The 24617-nt window shown below is 40.4% G+C and overlaps 1 protein-coding gene and 1 non-coding gene across 2 annotated transcripts in view; both read left to right on the top strand.

Moving 5' to 3' along the window:
- The first annotated feature begins 6211 nt into the window (after positions 1–6211).
- Positions 6212–6282, top strand: trnag-gcc. The gene has a single exon. It is a non-coding gene; the product is annotated as a tRNA-Gly (tRNA).
- Positions 6283–9579: 3297 nt separating this feature from the next.
- LOC117531961 (latent-transforming growth factor beta-binding protein 2) overlaps positions 9580–24617 on the top strand; it is a 291027-nt gene continuing 275989 nt past the window's right edge. Inside the window, exons 1-2 of the mRNA XM_034195149.1 lie at positions 9580–10401; positions 23447–23520. Of these exons, the coding sequence (XP_034051040.1) occupies positions 9974–10401; positions 23447–23520 (502 nt within the window). The 5' untranslated portion in view covers positions 9580–9973. The remainder of the gene's footprint in view (positions 10402–23446; positions 23521–24617) is intronic.

Below are 24617 nucleotides of genomic sequence, written 5' to 3'. Positions count from 1 at the left end.
CACGTATAGTGCTTTGAAGTAACCTCTGATTTTGTGTTGTACAAATAAACTGTGCCTCGAACTGAACCTTGAGGTAGTCCATACTTTACAGTGGAAAATTCACATATAGTTGTTGTAAAAAGCACAATGTGATCATCATGACAAGATGTTACTCATGAAAGACTAGAAACGTGAAGGAAAAAAAATTGTTTTTCAAACAAAATACAGGGATCAACTCCATCAAAGACTGCGCGCAGAGCCAGTAACAGCAACAATGATGTGGAATGTGCATCCACAGCCAACAAGAAATCGCTCACGAATTTTGTGAGGGCGATGTTCATGAAATGATGTGGTCAGTACATAAGTAAGAAGTTACTTAACAAACAATTTTCCCCAGATGCTCATTAAAAACTTTAAATTACAAATTGGTCTATAACTTGCCATCAAATCTGCATCCAAATTAGGGTTTTGAGGAAGACTTTTTTTTCTCAGCAAATTTAAAGCTGGCGAGAACACTTCCAGTGGTGAGGGATAATACATTATCATATACCAATAAATGATACGCCAATATGATTGGTTGAAACGCTAAAGAATAAATAGCAATACACCCTTTTCATGGATGGGTAATATTTTTCATATCACCCGAGTAATTAGCCAATCCAGACAGTGGAGAGGCGCCACGACGAAGAGGTGTGGTCAGAGAAACTGTGAAATACTGGTGAGTCACTATTAATAATTTCTTACGTGTCCAACCTCGTAGGTTGTTCATTAAAATTAAATTCGTTAGTTCTAAAAGCCATCATAATTATTTATAGGAAAACATTCTATTTTTTCTACTAGGGTTTGAACTTTGAGTGTTTACACAGGAAAGAAAAGTGAGAAAATGTTAATGCCTGTTTGAGAAAAGTGTATAATGTGTGTAGTGAGGGGTTTTACAGCCTTAAAACATCTATAATAATTGTAAAAAATAACGCTGACTACTTTGCAGATTTCGCCTATTGTGGGTTATTTTTAGAACGTAACTCCCGCGATAAATGAGGGACCACTGTATATGATAAAATTGTTATCAAGTTGTTCACCAATGAATATGGCTTTTAACACCCTTCAGAAAACCATAGAACATTTAGCATTTATAGGTATATGATAAAATTGTTATCAAGTTGTTCACCAATGAATATGGCTTTTTACACCCTTCAGAAAACCATAGAACATTTAGCATTTGTAGGTATATGATAAAATTGTTATCAAGTTGTTCACCAATGAATATGGCTTTTAACACCCTTCAGAAAACCATGCAACATTTATCATTTATAGGTATATGATAAAATCATTATCAAGTTGTTCACCAATGAATATGGCTTTATACACCCTTCAGAAAACCATACAACATTTAGCATTTATAGGTATATGATAAAATTGTTATCAAGTTGTTCACCAATGAATATGGCTTTTAACACCCTTCAGAAAACCATGCAACATTTAGCATTTATAGGTATATGATAAAATTGTTATCAAGTTGTTCACCAATGAATATGGCTTTATACACCCTTCAGAAAACCATACAACATTTAGCATTTATAGGTATATGATAAAATTGTTATCAAGTTGTTCACCAATGAATATGGCTTTTAACACCCTTCAGAAAACCATGCAACATTTAGCATTTATAGGTATATGATAAAATTGTTATCAAGTTGTTCACCAATGAATATGGCTTTATACACCCTTCAGAAAACCATACAACATTTAGCATTTATAGGTATATGATAAAATTGTTATCAAGTTGTTCACCAATGAATATGGCTTTTTACACCCTTCAGAAAACCATACAACATTTAGCATTTATAGGTATATGATAAAATTGTTATCAAGTTGTTCACCAATGAATATGGCTTTATACACCCTGACTGGCTTTATACACCCTTTTATTCACCTTCAGGGTGTATAAAGCCATATTCATTGGTGAACAACTTGATAACTGATAATATTCAGACTAACAGGCCGTAATATTGACCAGAGATGTTTATCAAACCTTGTTGGTAACCGATAAAGAAAACAAGAGTAATCAGAGATTTCTGACGTCCGCCAATCCAGATCTGGGTCACCTCCTGAATTCAGTGGAGTCTTCCATGCCCTAATTTGTATCTGTGGTGCAAATTTGGTAAGAATCCGTGAAGGAGTTTTGACATAATCCTTCAAAGCCTATATAAAGTGAAACTTGATCCAGAATCCAGATGCAGATCCAGATCACCTCCAAAATTTAATGTAGTCTTACATGGCCTAATATGTATCTGTGTTGAAAATTTAATTAAAATCCGGTAGTAATTTTGATGTAATCCTGCTAACAGTAATCCTTCAAATGTTATATAAAACTAGAAGGCCACTCAATAGAGCGCATTCTTCGGCCACACCACATATCAATATCAAAGGATGTGAATTCACAAAAGGGCTATATTCCAGAGTTTAATCCGGATCATCACCAAATTTCATCAATTGATCCTGGACATATTTCCCATCATTCCACCAAATTTGGTTCAAATGCATTCAAATCTTTTTGAGTTATCCAGACAAACAGACAGACAGCCAAACGCTGGTAAATGGTGAATGGACTGCATTTATATAGCGCTTTTCCATCTGTATCAGACGCTCAAAGCGCATTACAATTATGCCTCACATTCACCCCGATGTCAGGGTGCTGCCATACAAGGTGCTCACTACACACCGGGAGCAATAGGTGAAAACATAACCTCCTTGGTGGAGGTAATGAAACTAGATCCAGAATCTGGATCACCTAACACATTTAATGGGTTCTTCCACATGGCCTAATATCTATCAGAGGTGAAAATTTCGTCAAAATTCATGCAGTATTTTTGACGTAATCTTGCTAACAGACAGACAGGCAAATAAATAAATGCCAATGATTTTATTACGTCCTTGGCGGATGTAACAAGTCATACATTTAGCACCATCACATTCTTTGATTCTCCAAAGAAACTGTTTAAAATCAGAATTCTAATTTGGTAATAGTAAAGGTCTTGTCTCCTTCCACTGTCGGGTTTTTAAAAAAAAAAACACCAGTCAAAAATATAAATGTATCTGGGGTGATCTGGATTCGGAAGTATTTTATCTGATTTCAACATTTCTTTGCATATTTCTTAGAGCAGTGACATCCCTCGCATGAAAAGAAGGGAACATTGAGCCTTTGTTAGCTTTATAACTCACACCCATAAATGAACATTGAGCTCTGAAGTAATGCAGGGTGGAATTATCGCCTATTTCTATGACATACAACAGAAACGCTGCCAAAAGTTTGTTGAACTTAAAATGTGTTTCAGAATCACTATGCAAAGTGAAATGATACAGATTAAAGACTGGCTATCTGTCCATCTGTCTGTGCCCAAGGTCACATTTAATTCAACACTAACCAAAATATCTTAAAAAACTTAAGAGATAAGGTCAGTTAATTGAAATTGTATGATAGTTTGAGTCTTTATGTAACTATATATGTGACCTTTCCTTTCACCTGGACTTGTAAATTGTACCCATAACCTGACCCAGCAGTACGTTAACAAGTACCAGAATGTTTAGCAGTATACATAAGTGTGACAAACTAAAAGAAAAACCAATGTGATGGGCCACCACGTGCTGCCAGAACAGCTTCAATATGTCTTGGCATTGGTTCTGCACATTCCTGGAACTCTGGTGGAGGGATGGAACATTTTTCCAAACGGTATTCTGTGTTTTGATGTTGGTGGATAGCACTGTCTCACACATGGTCTACAGTCTCCCATGGGTGTTCAACAGGCTTGTCATCACATGACGGCGAAGGCCATACCACACAACTCAGATCATTTTCATATCAAACTGTTCAGAGATCTGCCGTGCCTTATTGATGAGGCATTGCCATCTTAGTTGAGACTACTCCCTACTGGATAGAAATTGCTTATTTTAGGATAAATATGATCACTCAAGAGCAACTCTGTATTGATTTGCCATGAGTCTCCCCTCTAAAGGGACAAGTGGACCCAAGCCACACCATCAAAATGGACCCTGCCACCAACATAACAGAGCTACTGGAAACCCTCACTGTAGGGTGCAAGCATTCAGGTTTTTCCTTTGTCGGAAAAGTGGTAGTTGTCAACTTAAATAATGCTTATCTGACCTACTTCCATGATCTAGCTGACTAACACCTCATTCATAGAAGCTGGAAAGTCCCTGGAGCTCTTGGACTAAACTCATTACACTTCTATCTTCAACTGTTTCCTCTTGTTACGTGAATGCCTGTTTTATGTAGACTGCTCAGTCTCTTATGAAATACGAAGGAGGTGTTCTGTCATGTGTGTTCAAAGGTAAAATCAGTTGTGTTCCATTTTTTTTAAAAAGTCATAAATAATAAACGTAATTTCACTTTCAATTTCCTGCCAAACGAACCTCATTTTTCCACGTTTTCTCCCAGGTCCTGACTGCTGCCCAGCCTGAACAAAGTCAGTATTATGTTAGCTGCTGGGCAAGAGGAACGAGAGCCGAGTGCTTTGATAGAAATGGCAAAAGGTAGTTAATGAAGAGATTGACATTCGTTGTTGGTTCTCTCTATTGAAAGTCATCACAGAGACCAATTGAAATGGATTACTTAAAATTCAGGAGCTGTGTTTAAGAATACACTGTTGATACTTGGTCATAATGAACGCCACATTCTGGGTGCAATGATACTGTTTGGCTTTCTAATGGGTACACTTGAACTCCGTCCTGCTGCTCACTCAGTGGTTCCAAGGTACTCAGTCCTGAAGATTGTGCTTTATGCCTGTTGGACAACATCTTATTTTGTTCCCCAAACAACCTCCAAAACAGTTACCCTGGAGTCATCCACTTAAACCATCTAGAAAATGGAACAATTAAAAGCATTAAGCAGTCTGGACACAAATCAAATCCACATGTACTTTTGTTCATCAAATAAGAATGTTAATGTCCTCGTGCAGGTTGATTGCATCGGGGTAATTAAGACCTGGGTATTGTTATTGTTACTACTGTTCTGTTCTTTGTATGAAAGTGTGCAGTGCAGCTATAATTCTGCTCTGCATTCAAAAGATAAGAGTGGCTCGTTTGTCGTGCTCGACGTTTCAAAGGACTCTTTGTGCAAAAGCATCGCTCAAAGCCAGAAACTAACCTCCTGCTGTTTATTCTAGTTACTGCAAATTGTAAAGTTTTTGGCAGCACCTGCGTTCACGTTCAGAAGAAGCTGCTGATCCAGTACAAATGTGCAACATTCACCATGCAAAAAAGAAAAAAAAGTAAAAAGGTGATTAATAAACTGATTGAGACTGCAGTGAAGGTGAAGCTTCCTTTGTCTCAGTTTACGCGTGCACACAGGGATGGGATGATGGTGATTTTGTCAATCAGTGCCAATGCCATTATTGATTCAGTTATTGATGCCTGATCAAGTTTCTCTGTGGAAAAATGTGAGCTTACTCAGGTTTTCAGGATCATTGGAGCTGGTTTCCATGTTGCTGGATGCAGAGATTGACGCCATCACCAGATGTGATGTCGAACATGACATTTTGCAAAGTGGAACTGTCAAAAACAAACAAACAAACGATTAACAACTATGGAGACACTGAAAAAAGGAAGTAACTATTCTGATGACATGTTTCAATTTCAATTTAGTTCCAATTTATTTTCATTTATATAGCGCCAAATCACAACAGAGTTGCCTCAAAGCACTTCACACAGGTAAGGTCTAACCTTATTAACCCCCAGAGCAACAGTGGCAAGGAAAAACTCCCTCTGAGGAAGAAACCTCAAGCAGACCAGACTCAAAGGGGTGACCCTCTGCTTGGGCCATGATACAAACATAAATTACAGAAACAATTCACAGAACAATTCACGGACGAATATACAAGAAATGCTATTGGTGCACAGGACAGGAGGGTCGCCAGTACAAATGCAAATCCCATCTCTGCACCTTAAACAGAGAGAAAAAACAGAATCAGTCATCAGAAAGACAAAAAATACTGTATAATTTGCCAGCATTAAACAACAAGAAAAACAGAAGAAATACTAAGGTGATCGCCAACCACTAGCCCTAAACTTCACTAAAAGACCCAGAATTTAGGTAAAGTTAAGGCCGCAGCCTGCTCCAATTATTAATAAAATGAATTAAAAAGTAAAAAGCGTTTCATATATGACAGGAAAATTTATGCGCTATATTTCATGCCTATTACTGCAAGTTGTATATGCATTGGTGGTTCAGTGGTAGAATTCTCGCCTGCCATGCTGGAGGCCTGGGTTTGATTCCCAGCCAATGCAGGACAGCTATTGGGCAGCACGGTGGCATAGTGGCTAGTACTGTTACCTCACATCAAGAAGGTCATGGGTTTGATTCCCACCTGTTCCTTTTCTGTGTGGAGTTTGCATGTTCTCTGTGGGTTTGCTTCAGTTTCCTCCCACATTTAAAGACATGCAGGTTAGATGGGAACTTAATAACTGTCGAGGTCTCGATCTCAATGGGACTAATTTTGTTAAATTAAAAAATTTAAAGTTTTCATGCACAACAACCTATTTTCATGAAAGACTTATCATAGAACACTCACACACAGTTATTGCACAAAAATCCATCCACTCTCAGGTATAATGTGCATTTTGCATTTAATTTTCAGCAACATGCAGTTTGGTTAATGTAAGGATCAAAATAATATGAGCTTTGCGCCGCTGAGCAAACAGGAAGTGCCATATTTTGAGTCCATAGGGAAACAGCAAATGTCAAATGTCAAACACTTCATGGATCGACACTTCCTGATGGACACACGAGATCCCATGGAATCTCACGGGAACTCATTGGCAAGTTCAGACTGAAACAGGAAGTGCCAAATTTTGAGTCCATAATGAAACAGGAAATTCCAAATGTTGAACACTTCCTGGCATGGGTGCAGCTAGAGCGGAGGCCAGGGTTGCACTGGACTCCCCTGAAATCTGATTCGACACAGATGATTGACATGTTATGGCACCGCACGTCTGGTTGAAAAGAGCTGCATTTTGAAACCAGTGAGTCACATTGACTGCTAGATTCCTCCTGTCCAGTAGTTGGTGCTGTGTACCAGAAAAAGTTCTAATCCACCTTAGTAGTAGAAGAAAAATGTTTGCCTCAGATTTGAACTGAACACGTTTGAACCGTGAACTAATAATGACACCAAAGTTATATTGGTGAGTGAACGACCATATTTTATGCCAGAAATGAGGTCCAGATTGTGAACAGCTGTCTCCAGTGATGTTTAAACAAGCAGGTAGCTATTGATTAAATAACATCATAATTTTGCTGTCTGACGGACTTAAATAACCTCTTAATTTTGCTCTCTGAGTGACACCAGGAAGACGCATTTCACTTAAAAATACACATGCCATTCTGTGTTTCTCAACTGTACTCAAAAGTATTGGAACGCTTGGTATTTCACATATTTTAATTTGTTTATGCCATTTCAAATACAAATAAATAAACTCAAACTGAAAGCAAATCTCTACAACTTGATATAAATTAATTAAAAATATAAAATCATAGTCATATCATATATCATATTGGTATAATATTGAGATACGATAATTTGGCCATATTGTACCGCCCTACTGTCAACTACCTGAAAACTTTGAATATTAATTTACATCTACATTAAGAAAAATGCTTAAAGTGGCAGGGGGTTAAGAGGGCTGTAATTGGGGGAGGGGTCTGGGGGGAGTGGGGCTCCGCCCCCCCCCCCCCCCCAGAAGGTGCAAGGTTTTAGTCATGTTCATGCTCCCAATAACCATTTTACTGAAAAAAGTCTGAAGGACCTAAATGACATAGCTAGATGCTGAAGAGTTTTGCTCGTTCATGTCCACGGCATATACATATTAATAAGTTGGATATGCATGAATTTGGCACAAAAATATATATTATACAAGGACTCATTTGTGCACTACTTTTCTGTGCATTTTACTCCAATTTTTTCATGAGAGTTGGTAACTGATAGCGACATATGATTCCAATACACTGTTAAAATGAACACTCCATTTTAATACAATAATTAAGTTAATGTAACTCAAACTTTGAAAAAAGTTATAGTCACTCATTTCCATTAATTAAACTAACTCAAAACTGAATTGTTGTCATAACAACTCAGTTCCTTTAAGTGCATTTAAAGTTTTGGGGCATTTAAGTGTTGGTGATGTATTTCCAGTGCATTCCATTAACTCCATTTATACAATTATGAAAAACTGCAAGTTCTGTTCATTGCTACTAGCATTTTTCACTCTGTTGCAGTCCTTTTAGATTTTTTTTTTTTGAAAGCAGATTATTGTCAACAAGTAAACCAAAGAATGCATCAAAAAATGTAATTCAAAATATAATGCAAATTTTTTAGGCACACATTTATTTGTCACTTTTTAAATTGAAAAACAAACTACAATTTACATAACTTTAATTAATTAGAAATTGTTAAGTTACTAAAACTTTAACAATTAAATTTTTGAAAATTATTTTATTTAAGTTGGCAAACTCAAATGGTTTAAGGCAATCAGTTCCCTCAAATGGTTTGAGTTCAACTGACTCATTGAGTTTTACAGTGTAGGTTAAAAAAATTGGAACCAGTTTTCATCTGAAACTGATTCTCAACCTAAGGAACTGATCTTTAGTTGCCCTCAGCAACACTGGGGTCAAGAGGTCCTGATCAGTCACCTGTCCTGGTGATGCCAAGGGGGTGGAGCAAGGTGAGACCATTTAACAGTCAAAAGACAAATGCACCCTCTTCCTCTTATCAGATTTCTTATGGAGTGGAAAATACACTGCAGCCAGTTGTGGTATTGAGCTCCAGTTTTCAGGCACACTGGATGTTTCGGAAAAGAAAAAGCATGGGACTGACAGATTATGGGGTTTTAATTACATTTTCTGTCATTTTTATGAACTTTCCTGGTGCCACGTCCTTGCTGAGAAGTTTATGAATGGGCAGAGCTCTCCTCTTCCTCTCAGCTTCTGTGTTTTTTGGATGGCACTCCTCTGAGCCGTAATGATGCTTAAGGACCATTCATGAGGGGAGGCAGGCGTGCATCTCGGCGCACTGAATGGGGGAGAAAGCGCCAAGTCTCTCTTGGTTGTTTAAGATCTTATGGGAGAAGAGAAATGCGATGTTTCCAGACAGCCAGAGGGAAAGTGATGATGCAGCATGGAGGAGAATGGAGGAGAGGGAGAGATGAATGCCACTGTTACATAACCCACTTTGGTTTCAGATTTAGTTGAAAGTGTGAGGAGTTTTTTCTCACCATTTGCTGATCTCTGAACATAATAAAGCATCACAGATTGCGCAAAGGTACACGGATGCACTTAAAAATAATCTATAAAAGCAACATCCGACTGAACTGCGTTCACACAGCTGTGGATTCACCGGGCAAAATCACAATCACGCGTTTTTAATGACGTCTGAGTTCAGTCAAGTTTCAACTAATGCAGGAGCGTGCAGGAAAGGACACGCAGATAAAAGTAGGTGTGAGCACATGGACCGAGAGGTGCAGGGGGAGTTTCTTCTTGCAAAGCGCATGCTATCCCCTTCCAAAATTCCTGGTGACTTCAGATCCAAGGAGGTGGTGATATCTATGGGAGCACCATTCAAACTCTCTCCCTCTCACTTAGAGCGCAGCTTCAGCGGTGCGCGTTTTCTTTACTGTTGCATATAAGTTCAACAGGAAGATGTGTGATTAAGATTCCTTTTTTTATGTGCGCCGGAAGAAGCCAAGCTGATGGTATTTTGTTACTTTCCGACTGTAGATAAGTTGGAGACATTTTGCGCAAGTCTTACCTGGGCATTATGAAGACGTATCCGGGCTTTTTTCATTCTTGGGAGAGGATGCCAACTTGCTGAACACGTGTAATCCCGGATTTCTCTTTCTTTTTGGCAAATTTGCTTATTTTAGATTTTTCTTCAGTAAGGCGTTCTGCGTTTTTACGCGTGGCTGGACCAGTACTTTTACGCACAGAATGGACCGCGCGGGGTTTGCTGTTTTACTGGTTTTCGCTGTTGCACTCGTGGGAGTTAGTGACGGGGGAAAGAGCGCAACAGGTGGGAGGAAACAGGGCGCAGAGACAGCCCAGGCGGTTTGGGATCAGATCAAGTCCCAAGTGAAGAGTCAAGGTCATTCGTCAAAAGGACCCGAGTACGGCGTCTCATCGAGACCGGCCGTTGAAAAATCATTTCCCAGCCAATCTGGACATCTAGTCCGCCTTCCCAGGAGCGCATCATCTCGAGGGGATGACGGGCGGTCGTCCAGAGCGGGATTGGATCTCACCTCTGCGCCGCGGACCGGTGCGCTGCGCACCGCCAGACACCCGGTCAGCCCGCACAGAAGAAAAGCCAACCGCAGACAGAGCGGAAAAGTCGGCTCTGCAAACACAAGGAGGCTTGTTGGGTAAGAAAGAGAGAGAGAGAAACTTTCACTCTGCTGTCAAACAGTTGAGCACGTGAGCGACTTTGAATGGAATCTGCGTGATCCATTTTAATGCAAGTCCATGTGGTGTACTGTGACGTGCTGTTAGCTCACTTTAGCACAAAGCTTTCAGCAAAAAATGACGTAATAAAGCCAAATAAAATACTCCAACTACAACTTCTGGAAGCACTTTAATGCCAGTTTTAATGAAAAACATCCACCACTAACAAACATTTATAACCTCATTATGAAATAATGTCTGGCATATCTTGTAGGAAAAAGTGATAATGCTACTAAATTTCAGCACACTAAGTCATTATGAGTTGTTACCTATTGTTAGTTGTAATTGCCATGTTAAATCCAAGATACCAAGTTGTGAAAATTACTTTAGAAGGAAATCAGATGATGCCAAGTCATAATTTTAAGGAGCCAAATGCACAAGAACAAGATGTAAAATTCTAAATTAGAAAGTGCAAAGTCATTATGAAGATAAAATAAGAGATAAGACTTTTTTGATCTCACAGAGGAGAGTGCTAACTAGAGCACAATAGGTGATAATTAGAGCTATTGTTTAGTCACTAGCCTATAGCAGCCTCTCGGTAGGAGGGGTCTGGTTAGGTTAAAAACTCCAGCTTTTGTTGGCTTCTGGTTTATTCTTCTCTACAAGAGTCAAGACAGAAGTCAGACTACCAGAGCAAGAATTTTAGCTGAGGAAGCTTCTGCGATTTGAAGCGAAACGTCCTCACGTCAAGCAACCCAGTCCAGTCGAAGATTCAAGCTTCTCTACTATCTCACAGAGGAGAAATTCACAATGAAATACTATGTCATGCTAGTTGTAATTATCTGCTGCTAGTTTATAAGTATGCACTTCAAAGTTGTAATTACAAAACACGTAATTTTGAGGTGCTAAGTCATAACTACTGGAATTCTAAGTTCTTATTGAGATGCTAAGGCAATTGTATGCCAGGTTATGAGATACAAGTCAGAATTTTGAGGCTACATCATAACTACAGGGTTGCTGTAAGTGCTTATTGAGATGCTAAGGCAATTGTATGCCAGGTTATGAGCTACTAAGTCATAATTTTGAGTCTACATCATAGCTATGGGAAGTTAAGTTCTTATTGGGATGCTAAGGCAATTATGTGCCAGGTTATGAGCTACTAAGTCACAATTTTGAGGCTACTTCATAAGTACAGGGTTGCTGTAAGTGCTTATTGAGATGCTAAGGCAATTGTATGCCAGGTTATGAGCTACTAAGTCATAATTTGAGGCTACACCATAATTGGGGTAGCTAAGTTCTTATTGAGATGCTAAGGCAATTATATCCCAAGTTATGAGATACAAGTCAGAATTTTGAGGCTACATCATAACTACAGGGTTGCTGTAAGTGCTTATTGAGATGCTAAGGCAATTGTATGCCAGGTTATGAGCTACTAAGTCATAATTTTGAGTCTACATCATAGCTATGGGAAGCTAAGTTCTTATTGGGATGCTAAGGCAATTATGTGCCAGGTTATGAGCTACTAAGTCACAATTTTGAGGCTACTTCATAAGTACAGGGTTGCTGTAAGTGCTTATTGAGATGCTAAGGCAATTGTATGCCAGGTTATGAGCTACTAAGTCATAATTTTGAGTCTACATCATAGCTATGGGAAGCTAAGCTCTTAGTGAGATGGTAAGGCAATTAGATCCCATGTTATGAGATACTAAGTCATAATTTTGAGGCTACATCATAACTACAGGGTTGCATTAAGTTCTTATTGAGATGCTAAGGTAATTATATCCCAGGTTATGAGATACAAGTCAGAATTTTGAGGCTACATCATACAAGGTCTGTTAGAAAAGTATCCGACCTTTTTATTTTTTTCAAAAACCTGATGGATTTGAATCACGTGTGCTTGCATGAGCTAACCTTGAACCTTTGTGCACATGCATGATTTTTTTCACGCCTGTCGGTTGCGTCATTTGCTTGTAAGCAGCCTTTGTGTGAGGATGGGTGTAGTCTCTCGTCATTTTTTTCTTTGCAAGGAATGGCGGAACAACTGGAGCAGCGCGACTGCATCAAATTTTGCCAGAAACTGGGCTACAGCCAGGTGGAAACCATTCGTATTATTCAGACGACTTTAAAAGCCGTCTGAATAATCGACGAGAGACTCCACCCATCCTCACACAAAGGCTGCTTACAAGCAAATGACGCAACCGACAGGCATGAAAAAATTCACGCGTGCGCACGAAGGTTCAAGGGTGGCTCATGCAAGCACACGTGATTCAAATCCATCAGGTTTTTGAAAAAAATAAAAAGGTCGGATACTTTTCTAACAGACCTCGTAACTACAGGGTTGCTATAAGTGCTTATTGAGATGCTAAGGCAATTGTATGGCAGGTTATGAGCTACTAAGTCATAATTTTGAGTCTACATCATAGCTACGGGAAGCTAAGTTCTTACTGAGATGCTAAGGCAATTATGTGCCAGGCTATGAGCTACTAAATCATAATTTTGAGGCTACATCATAACTACAGGGTTGCTGTAAGTGCTTAGTGAGATGCTAAGGCAATTGTATGCCAGGATATGAGCTACTAAGTCATAATTTTGAGTCTACATCATAGCTACAGGAAGCTAATTTCTTATTGAGATGGTAAGGCACGTATATGCCAAGTCATGAGTGACTATGAGGCTACATCATAACTACGGGAAGCTAAGTTCTTATTGAGATGCTAAGGCAATTATATGCCAGTTATGAGATGCTAAGTTGTCATTTTGAGACGCTACATCAAAACTTTGGGAAGCTAAGTTCTTAATGAGATAGTAAAGCAATTACATGCCACGTTATGAGCAACTATGAGGCTACATCATAACTACTGGAAGCTAAGTTCTTATTGAGATGCTAAGGCAATTATATGCCAGTTATGAGATGCTAAGTTGTCATTTTGAGATGCTACATCAAAACTTTGGGAAGCTAAGTTCTTAATGAGATAGTAAAGCAATTACATGCCAAGTTATGAGCGACTATGAGGCTACATCATAACTACGGGAAGCTAAGTTCTTATTGAGATGCTAAGGCAATTATATGCCAGTTATGAGATGCTAAGTTGTCATTTTGAGACGCTACATCAAAACTTTGGGAAGCTAAGTTCTTAATGAGATAGTAAAGCAATTACATGCCAGGTTATGAGCGACTATGAGGCTACATCATAACTACAGGATGCTATGTTGTTATTGAGATGCTAAGGCACTTGTATGCCAAGTTATGAGATACTAAGTTGTAATTTTGAGATGCTACATCATAACTACGGGATGCTAAATTCTAATGGGATGCTACACCATAACCAAATAGTTGTAAGTTGTAATTACAAGAATTTCTGTAATAAATTGCAAGACACTAAGACAGTGAGATGCCAAATTACACTTGAGAGATGGCAAGTCATGATTCTGAGATGCTAACTTAGAAATAGGAGACATGCATGTGATGCTGGCCATAATTGTGTGATGGTAAGTCATATTTATGAGTTAAATCATAATAACATGATGCTCAATTGTAAGTACAATTTTTTTTTTTTTCTGGACCAAAGTTCTTTGTGGAACTGGTGAAATGACAGAAGTTGTCCCATCCCTGGTTTCTCTAATCATGTCCACAGAAACTTCTAACTTATTCAGAGCTGTCATTGGGCTCTTGGAACCTTCGCTCATAATGCTAATTTGTTTTTATCACTGTTTTTGAAGTGATCCTTTTCTAAACTAAATTATTACTTACTGAGGCATTCCTGAGAGGTCAACATTACTTTGCATAGATGCTGATAGTTGGGTTGATAATGACATTCTCCACCCTGATACATTTGGAACAGTGTTTTTTAAAAATACTGTGGTACTGTCACGCCCGTGCCTGTACCCCATTCACTAGCAGCAACTGCCGCTCCTCCCATCAGACCTCCTGCCCCAGGATTTCTGAAGGCAGCGTGAAGACAGTGTGACAAACATTGGTTGGTTACGTGAACAAAATAATGCACGACGGTGGAATACGCTCCCAGACAGCTGCATTTTTGTACAAATCTGTTTGGCATTTTTCTCTTAGATTTTGTAAAAGTTAGAAAGATAAACACTTCTAAGTCTATCTAAAAACCTTTGTTTTTGTAACCAGATAATTCCTCTGAGGTGATTTACAAGACATTTTATGTTAGCAATTAGCGATACCAGAGCGTCACCGTGACACATGTTGTACTGAAACTGTTGTGTGGGCCGCTGAAGAGGAGGTACTGCTGGCCCACCACCACCAGAGGGCGCCCTGCTTGGAGTGCGGGCTCCAAGCACGAGAGGGCGCCAGACCCAGAGGAAGTGACAGCTGTCACTCATCACACCAGCTGTCACTCATCTACACCAGTACTTAAGCCGGACTGCAACTCCACCTCCCCGCCGAGAAATCGACTACCGAGAGGTAATTTCTCTGCTGACTCATATTGTTGAGTAATTTCTGAACTTCTGTTGCAGCCGGTATCCTGTGGTGTTCGCCCTTATCTGGGGAATTGGCGTGTGGCGTGACAACGACGACTGCGCCACAGATAAGTGGTTAAACAAAGAGCTGCACGAGTGTGTGATTCGGAGGTGGAGGTCCTCCTCCTGACTGTGTACAGACTGTAGACCACTGAGTGTAAGGGCTTACACTCATTCATCTTGTCTCTGCTTTTTGCCAGCAGTACCAGGTTCGACAGCCGAAGACAGAGGTCACCTGGGGACTCGGGACTTGGCGGCTCCGGTGTTCTTCAGACCGTTGGTGGTGGAGGCCGTGTGGGACGCGGCCTCTCTCTCGTCGGGGTCTTCTATCTTCGAGCCTGCCCACACGTCACCTGGTGTTAATTGACTTTGCAATTTCTGTATATTTAGTTGTGTATTGTCACAACATTAAATTGTTACCTTTTGGCTTACTCATTGTCCGTTCATTTGCGCCCCCTGTTGTGGGTCCGTGCTACGACACCTTCCCAACAGAAACAAATCAATCGAACTTTGGTTCCATCAAGCATAGAGGAAAATCTCATAGTGATCGTGTCAGTCTTTTATAATCTGTCATTAAACATTGTGGACAGTATCGGCAAGTAAGCACAAGCTGACCACACCAGGGGAACGCCCGTCAAGTGAGAAACGGCAACTGCTTGTCACCCTCATTTATAACTAAATGGGTGAATGGATGTTCTTTGATGAATTATAGTAGATACAGTTTGTATGTGATAATCTCACAACTTTTTTTGGGACCCTCTAGTTCAGGGGTGGCCAAGTTCGGTTCTCGAGAGCCACCTTCCTGGCACTCTTAGTTGACTCTCTGCTCCAATACACCTGAATCCAATGAAAGGCTCATTAAAAGTCTGCTAACGAGTCTTTCACTGGATTCAGGTGTGTTGGAGCAGGGAGACAACTGTCAGGAAGGTGGCTTTCGAGGACCGAACTTGGCCACCCCTGCTCTAGTTGATGATCAGGCCTCCATCTGTGCTTGGCAGCCTGACATTTCATTCGCAGCCTTGGGCTTTGGCTGCTAATTAACCATAGCAATCTCCAAAATCATATTATTGTATAATTACCATGCATACTCTGTTGACTAATTGAAATGGGCTAGCTGTTTAGTGACTTGGAGATGTTTATGTATCCATCCCCTGATGGGGATATGTGCCTCAGCCAGGCTGCTCTGAACACACCGGATCACGTGAGAAGCTCAGAAGTGATGCAGTGTAGGTCCTGATTAGTACTTGGCCGGGAGACCAGTGGGAGCAGCCGGACCTGTGAGCATGTTTCTCCAAGTAGAACTGGAGTTGCATCAGAAAGGGCATCTGGAAGTTATAGCTTCAAGCAACTTGGGTGCCTTTGGTGGTGAGGACAAGTTTCGTTAAGGTTGACTTTGTGGTTAATGTGAATGGATGTTCTGTTTGCAGCACTTAAGAAGGTGAGTGAGGCGTCAGAGTGTCTCTGTTTGTGATAGCCCTGGTTCAAGAATAAGATCCAGGATTTTATTGACTTCTTGGACTTGGCCATCAGCAGTATGTGGTGAATGTAATAATAATAATCATGATTATATTATTTTGTATGAAAATGGGAGCAGTTTTGTTTTATTGGGGGGGAATACCAGTCAGTATCTGATGTGACCACCATTTGCCTCATGCAGTGCAACACATCTCCTTCGCATAGAGTTGATCAGGTTGTCGATTGTGGCCTGTGGAATGTTGGTCCACTCCTCTTCAATGGCTGTGCGAAGTTGCTGGATATTGGCAGGAACTGGTACACGCTGTCATATACGCCGGTCCAGAGCATCCCAAACATGCTCAATGGGTGACATGTCCGGTGAGTATGCCGGCCATGCAAGAACTGGGACATTTTCAGCTTCCAAGAATTGTGTACAGATCCTTGCAACATGGGGCCGTGCATTATCCTGCTGCAACATGAGGTGATGTTCTTGGATGTATGGCACAACAATGGGCCTCAGGATCTCGTCACGGTATCTCTGTGCATTCAAAATGCCATCAATAAAATGCACCTGTGTTCTTCGTCCATAACAGACGCCTGCCCATACCATAACCCCACCGCCACCATGGGCCACTCGATCCACAACATTGACATCAGAAAACCGCTCACCCACACGACGCCACACACGCTGTCTGCCATCTGCCCTGGACAGTGTGAACCGGGATTCATCCGTGAAGAGAACACCTCTCCAACGTGCCAAACGCCAGTGAATGTGAGCATTTGCCCACTCAAGTCGGTTACGATAATGAACTGGAGTCAGGTCGAGATCCCGATGAGGACGACGAGCATGCAGATGAGCTTCCCTGAGACGGGTTCTGACAGTTTGTGCAGAAATTCTTTGGTTATGCAAACCGATTGTTTCAGCAGCTGTCCGAGTGGCTGGTCTCAGACGATCTTGGAGGTGAACATGCTGGATGTGGAGGTCCTGGGCTGGTGTGGTTACACGTGGTCTGTGGTTGTAAGGCTGGTTGGATGTACTGCCAAATTCTCTGAAACGCCTTTGGAGACGGCTTATGGTAGAGAAATGAACATTCAATACACGAGCAACAGCTCTGGTTGACATTCCTGCTGTCAGCATGCCAATTGCATGCTCCCTCAAATCTTGCGACATCTGTGGCATTGTGCTGTGTGATAAAACTGCACCTTTCAGAGTGGCCTTTTATTGTGGACAGTCTAAGGCACACCTGTGCACTAATCATGGTGTCTAATCAGCATCTTGATATGGCACACCTGTGAGGTGGGATGGATTATCTCAGCAAAGGAGAAGTGCTCACTATCACAGATTTAGACTGGTTTGTGAACAATATTTGAGGGAAATGGTGATATTGTGTATGTGGAAAAGGTTTTAGATCTTTGAGTTCATCTCATACAAAATGGGAGCAAAACCAAAAGTGTTGCGTTTATATTTTTGTTGAGTGTATAAGGGGATGTGTGAATCTGAATGATTGTGAGGAGTCTCATCAGTGCCACACTGCTCCCAGGCTCTGTGTTGGGCCACATGGGAACTCCCAACAAGGACCATAGAGACAATGCTCCAGACACCATGGAGGAGGAGATGTGCAGTCAGGAGAGCGGCCCGTGGCCTCAACTTTATCAAAAGTCTGGGTCTTTTAGTGAAGCTTAGGGCTCGTGGCCGGCGATCACCTTAGTATTTCTTCTGTTGTTGTTGTTGCTAAATGCTGATAAATTATACTGTATTGGTTGTCTTTCTGCTGCCTGATTCTGTTCCTTTTTTCTCTGTTTAAGGTGCGACTCCATCCAGAGATGGGTGTGGTGTCTTCTTCTGCAAGCCTTCTGTCCTGTGCACCGGCATGGACTCCCAAAATCTCCCAGAATTTCTTGTATCATTTCCTGTATTGTCTATTGTTTCGGTAGCATGGCCCAAGCATGGGGTCACCCCTTTGAGTCTGGTCTGCCTGAGGTTTCTTCCTCAGATCATCAGAGGGAGTTTTTCCTTACCACTGTCGCCTGTGTGCTTGCTCTAGGGGTTGGTAAGGTTAGACCTTACTTGTGTGAAGCGCCTTGAGGCATCTTTGTTGAGATTTGGCGCTGTATAAATGAAAATAAATTAAATTAAAGACAGGGGACCACAGAGACAGCGCCGTGCACCACCAGGAGGTAATAGCTGACCCTAGAGAACAGCCGCTCCATGGAGAAACATGATAAACCACCTTACATGCAGGAGTAGATCAGTCCTTTGAATGAAGGATGGAGGGCACAAACCCATCAAGAGACAGGAAATCAAACCCCACAGAGCGAGAGGGGAAAGCCACCCACCATGGCCAGACCAGCACACATGAGATTGAAGTCACACCATTGGGAAACCCCCCCCCCCGCCCTTTCCTTTAGTACCCATCCCGCCACTCAGAAACAACCACCAATGCCACCTTTGGATTGGGAATCAGAACCATCAGGCAACGGCTAGACTGTCAAATAACATCAGTAGCTGACATCCACACAGCACTGGGTTGCTCCCAAGAGCCACACCCAGAGACCCCCCGCCATGCCCCATCAAAGATATTAGCGTCCAGACGCTTTGTCAGTCCCACCTAGCCATGGGTACTACAACTACAAATATCAAAAACTGATAGCTTAATCAACAATGAAGATAATCATTACTTGCAGCCCTAACATACCACAGAACAGTGTGTTTCGATTACATGGTTGCAGACTACTTCAGTGTATCTTCCCTCTGTTTTTCTTCTTCTTTGCATCTGCTCTGTTGCCTGTGGCCGTGCATTTTGGAGTCTCAACCAACATCATGGCTTGCACATTTTCACAGTGATCAGAAACACCTGTTCCTCTGATCACGCTCCATGAATGTTACAAATCCCCCTCCTTTCCTTTAGTCTCCAAACAGGACAATGGGTTGTTTCAGTTTTTAAAACTTTTTTTTTTTCCGTTGTTAAACGAACCCTTCTGTATCCACTCGAGTTTGTTCCATAGGGACCAAGTGTGATACACACCTGAGAAGAGTGTGCATAATAATCAGGAGGCTATGAATGGATCACCTTTATTTACAGACACACAAATAAATGATTGTTTGTACCATGACAGGGTCTCATGCCTTTTGGGAAATATATTCTAATACGAGCAATTTTATGGGAACAAATTGTAGACTTTAGCCCATTTGTCAGCCCCATAATCTCTAATGTTTATTATCAGGCCTTAAACCTGAATTAAACCCATTACAGCCTTGTAAACTGGTCATTTACTTACCGTATTTTCCAAAGTATATGTCATGGTTTTTATGCTAGTTTGGGAGCTCCTGTGACTTGTATACTGAAAAATCACACATTCTTTAATAATAATAATGATGATAATAATAATAAGTGTTTATTCGGTACTTTTACAAGAATCACATCACTAAACAAAATAAACTCCAATAATAAGAGAAAATAGCAGTAATAAAAAGGACACTCCAACAATGCAAAAATAAATAAATAAATAAATGTCAAATTAAACAGCTGATAAAATTTACATGTTTTTTTATTTCTCCTGAAAAGGCATTTTTGGCAGGTGCAACTTATACTTTGGAAAACACAGCATTTGTATATTAAGATTTTACTACTTAAAGTAAGAGTTTTTGACATCTATTTTTTGTTGTTACTCATGGCTGGGGTTTCATGTTAAACAGCCCCAAAGTCCAACATTTTCAAGATGGTGTTATGTAGAACCAAAAGTAATTTGTGTCCTGCATCGGCTCACTTTAGATGTCTGTGAAAATGTCACAGAAGTTGGTAATTCTACTCTTTTTGCTCTGGGAGACAAGCAAAATGACCTCGTCTAGTTCTGTGACATACACCTTGTTTTTGGGTATGTAGAAAGCTTCACCCTGGGCTTTTTTTTTTAAAGCTCCTGGTAATCTGTATTATTTACTCAGTCACTCATCTTCAACCATTTACCTCCAATTAAGGGTCATGGGAACAGGAAGATGGAGCTCATCCCAGCACTCATAGGGCGTGAGGCGGGGTGTAATCTGTATTACCATGTTGGAAAATAAATTCTGAAACTGTTACAGTTATTAATACACTATTATGAACTACACAACAACAAATACTGGTCTTGTTTGGTTTTGCTTGCTTGCAGTTGGGATCATGCGATGCTAACTGTGTTTATCATCTGTATTACAATAAACAACAATCAAATTATTGGGACACGCTCCATGTTCACATTAAATCCATCATCTGATTTGCTCAGTTAAGTCAACCACAGGTCAGGTCTGTTGTTTTGAGAATCAGGACTGGGACTGCACCACTGAACCGCTGTTTGTCCTGGAAGGCAACTGGTCCATGCCCAACTCTCAAAAAATAGCCATCTACCTGCTGCAGCCTGGTGAAATATGTGTGTCCTCTTGGCCTGCTCCATGTGCCATAATCCTCAATGTTGAGGTTCAGAGAAATGTGCCACATGGCCAAAACATTGCGGCTGATGTTCCCTCACGATGCAAATGGATTTTGTCATCTTAAATTCTCTAAGTATCTATTTGACACAAAGACATTCCAATGACATCCAAAGATCACCCATAATGGCCGAGTATCAAAGGATGTCGTTGCAGCATAAGGTTTCAAATTCAATTTATTTCATTTATATAGTGCCAAATCACAACAGAGTTGCCCCAAGGTGCTTCACACAAGTGAGACCTAACCTTACTAACCCCACAGCAGCAGTGGCAAGGAAAAACTCGCTCTGAGGAAGAAACTTCAAGCAGACCAAACTCAAAGGGGTGACCCTCTGCTTGGGCCATACTACAGACATAAATTACAAAACAATTCACAAAACGAATATACAGGACATGCCGTTGGTGCACAGGACAGGAGACTCAACCAACAAGGTCACTGGTTTGCCCACTTTAGTGACCAGTGATGTAACTCAACAAGTACAATAGCGAATGCCTCTTTCCATGAGTATGAGATTATGTCTACAGAGTCTTAGTTGGATAACTATCACTTTCCTAATAATAATTAGGAAAGTGGTTATGTTTCTAAAGCGGCTTCTCCCATTTTGTTGTGATTATCACCGTTTTGCTTGGGTTTTCTGTGCATTTGTGCCTGCTATTGTCATGATATTTATCATCATGTTTGAGTTTCCAATGCAATTTCACCCACTTTGAGATAATTACTACAACAGGGGTTGAGTTACCCATCCAAATTTGCCTGCCGTTGTAATAATTATTCAGAAAATGATCGCTATCTGAAGAATCTGTACACCCATTCTCATATTCAAAGAAAGAGGCATTAGTTACACTAGCAAAAACCCACCCTAAGGGCAGTGTGTGTGTGTTTGGGGGGAAGGGGGTTGCTGCATACATACATGTGCTACAGTCATTATAATAACATTACTAACATTTATTGCAATGTATGCATTCACATCCATTATTGCAATAATTAATACAGTAGTAAGTAACAGTTATTACAACAGCAGTAAGAACCCAAACCAGATCTAAAGTTGTTGGGGGCTGTGTGTCATCTTGGGTTTGATATATGATAAAAAACTACAATAACATGACTAATGATTAACGTGTCAGCTTTTGACTTTAATCTGCAGCTTCTCCCACTTATTTGCTCTCAATATCTCATTCTGCCAAAATTTAATCTTGATTTCTCACTAAATCTAAGATGACTGCCCTTGTGTTAAATGTGCCAAGTTTTCAATCATCAGTCATTTGAAAAAACAAAAAAAAACAAAAACCCAAAACATTTCTGATTATATCTGTGAGTCAGACAGTGTTTCACTAAAGAACTGTCAATTATAGCCGTGTGTAAAGAAAATAGCTGGTTGCAGATTTCGATCCAACACGCTTTATTACAGCGTGGGGGGAAATGTCTTGCTTCACTTTGCCAACAAAACATGTCCCGATGTTGAATGGGGTTCTTTGAGTTTAAAGAAGCATAAAGTTTTTTTTGCATTACGTAATACTTCATAGTAAAATTCACGGGGAGTTAAGCTCTTTGATTCATCACCTTCAGATGTGACTGAAGGTGTTTTCATTGCACATTTCCTGCCTGCTCGTTTACGGTTCCCTCGCGGCACTGGCAGCGCTGCTCTCGCTCACATTTCAACACTCATGTTGAATCAGTATTCATGCCCCTCTGTTAGTGGGGCACCTGTTGGACAATTGGCTACCGCCAGATATCACCACGGTGAAATATCATCATGTTCAACTAAAAATATAACAGAGTGTGAACATTGTACAATCTATTCTTTTTTTTATTTATTTTAAATCCGCTTTTCCATACCCGTGTGCTTTCTTGAAATTTGAGTGCGATGACTGATATTTTTGGCTGGGCATGATGCGGCTAATTTATGACAATGTGGATCCTGCCAGAGGGTCTAAACAACTTCATGTTATTCCTCTGACTCTTCTGTAAGGCTCAAAAGCCTCATGAGCACAATACCGCCGAAGTTAGTGACTCAACGCCTGTTATCTTCTCAAATTGCTATGAATCAGACGTCTGCTTACAGTAATAATTTTTTGTAAAGATGCTGGATTCAAGAGCAATGCCAACTTGCTGGCTGCTGCCCTGAAGTCGCTCTCCTGCCTGTTTTCATCTGTCTCGCTGTAAAATTGGACTCTAGTCCAGTGTGGATTAAAGAGTGCAAGGAATCCAGTTCTAACTGTTTAAAACTTGTCATCTCTCATTCATGCAGTGATTTATAGAAGATTCAGGGTGCTTTTCATGTCCCAAGTGTCTCGTATAATCCCTTCTAGGTTCAGATAACTATTTGTTTTCCCTCTGCACTTTGGTGTAACAGAAAGAAGAACATGTGGTTCCACATTTCAGTTCAGATCGAGTTTCGTGACATGCCCTGAAAGTTTTTATTGAATAAACCTCAATTACAGAGCAATCCCTAAGGTGTTCATATCAATAGGCCCACTGCATCAGAGCTTTATTTGTCATGCAAAGACTCGAGGCCATCCAGACAGTCTGTTATGAACAGAGCCTCTATGTTAGTGTTTGTAACAGTGCTGTTAGCGTCTAATCTAACAGCAGTATGTTGGATAATGTGTTCTTCTGTTTTCAGGCCGAATGTCTGTGGGGGTCAGCAGTGCTGCTCCGGCTGGGCTGTGGCACCAGGAACCAATCGATGCATAAAACGTAAGTTGAAGCCTCTTTAAAAAAAAAAAGCTAAACCTTTTGCATGAATAATCTTTCTTTCATCTTTCGCCAATTTTGACATAATCAGTATCACCTGGTGAATAAATGATGCAACACAAAAATGTAGAATGCAGAGAGGAACAGTAGTAGCCAGTAAACCAGTAGTGATCAGTATGTCTGGTATTTATATTTGTGTATTTATATTTATATTTTCAAATGTTTTTTAGTTTCACTTTTGATGCTCTGTGTGCTTCTTACCCTGTGTGCTGCTATACAATGCTCCTGGAACCTCACTTTCCCTGAGGGAGTCTTCCCAGGGGATTCATGAAGTTCTATCTAATCTAATATAAATCTAAATGTTTAATAAAACAAACAAATTGGAAACAGACAACATAAAGCATTCTAATTTATACTTCATGATAATTTGTTTCTTTGAAGTTCAATATTTACCTCATTTTGCTTTTTCCATAATTAGTATGAACAACAGTGCAGTTGCATATCATGATGTGTATTAAATAACAGTAGGTGTATTGTGATGTGTATTGGGGTTTTTTGGAGGTGGGGGGGGCTAGTGTGACACACCATCTTTACTCTAAAGGTTTTGAGTTATTGGGTAAAAACAACAAAAATGTTGAAGGCCAACCTCAGTGTGTTCATGGATCAAAAATGAAAGGTTTTCCAGTTTTTATTTTAAAAAAAATATGCAAATGACAGATTGAGCTGAAAGATTTTAAAGTTGCTTAGTTATAACATGATAAATCATGTAATGTGACAAGAAGTCACAGGTCACAGCATCAGTGGATGTTGATCTTATTTGAACTTTACTTACACAACCGCTGAAACTATTCCCTTCCAAATTCTGTTCATTCAACCAATCGGGTCAGTTCTGGCAGTGTGCACTGCTACCATGCGTTGCTGCATCCCCCACAGTGCAAAATCTACTTGGTTCCTGGATGGCAGACAGCCATTTCATCCCAACCTTTAAGAAGTAACTGTCTATTTGCAACAGCAAAATAATTTTTGGGCATGTCTTTGAGCTTCTCCAGCTGATGAGGTCCTCAACATTGAGGCAGCTGCACGCTGGATCACGCACAGAG

Source organism: Thalassophryne amazonica, chromosome 19, assembly GCF_902500255.1.
Source record: "Thalassophryne amazonica chromosome 19, fThaAma1.1, whole genome shotgun sequence".
Classification (NCBI taxonomy): domain Eukaryota; kingdom Metazoa; phylum Chordata; class Actinopteri; order Batrachoidiformes; family Batrachoididae; genus Thalassophryne; species Thalassophryne amazonica.
The sequence above is the reverse complement of the archived record's forward strand: the minus strand, read 5'-3'. Positions and strand labels throughout refer to the sequence as shown.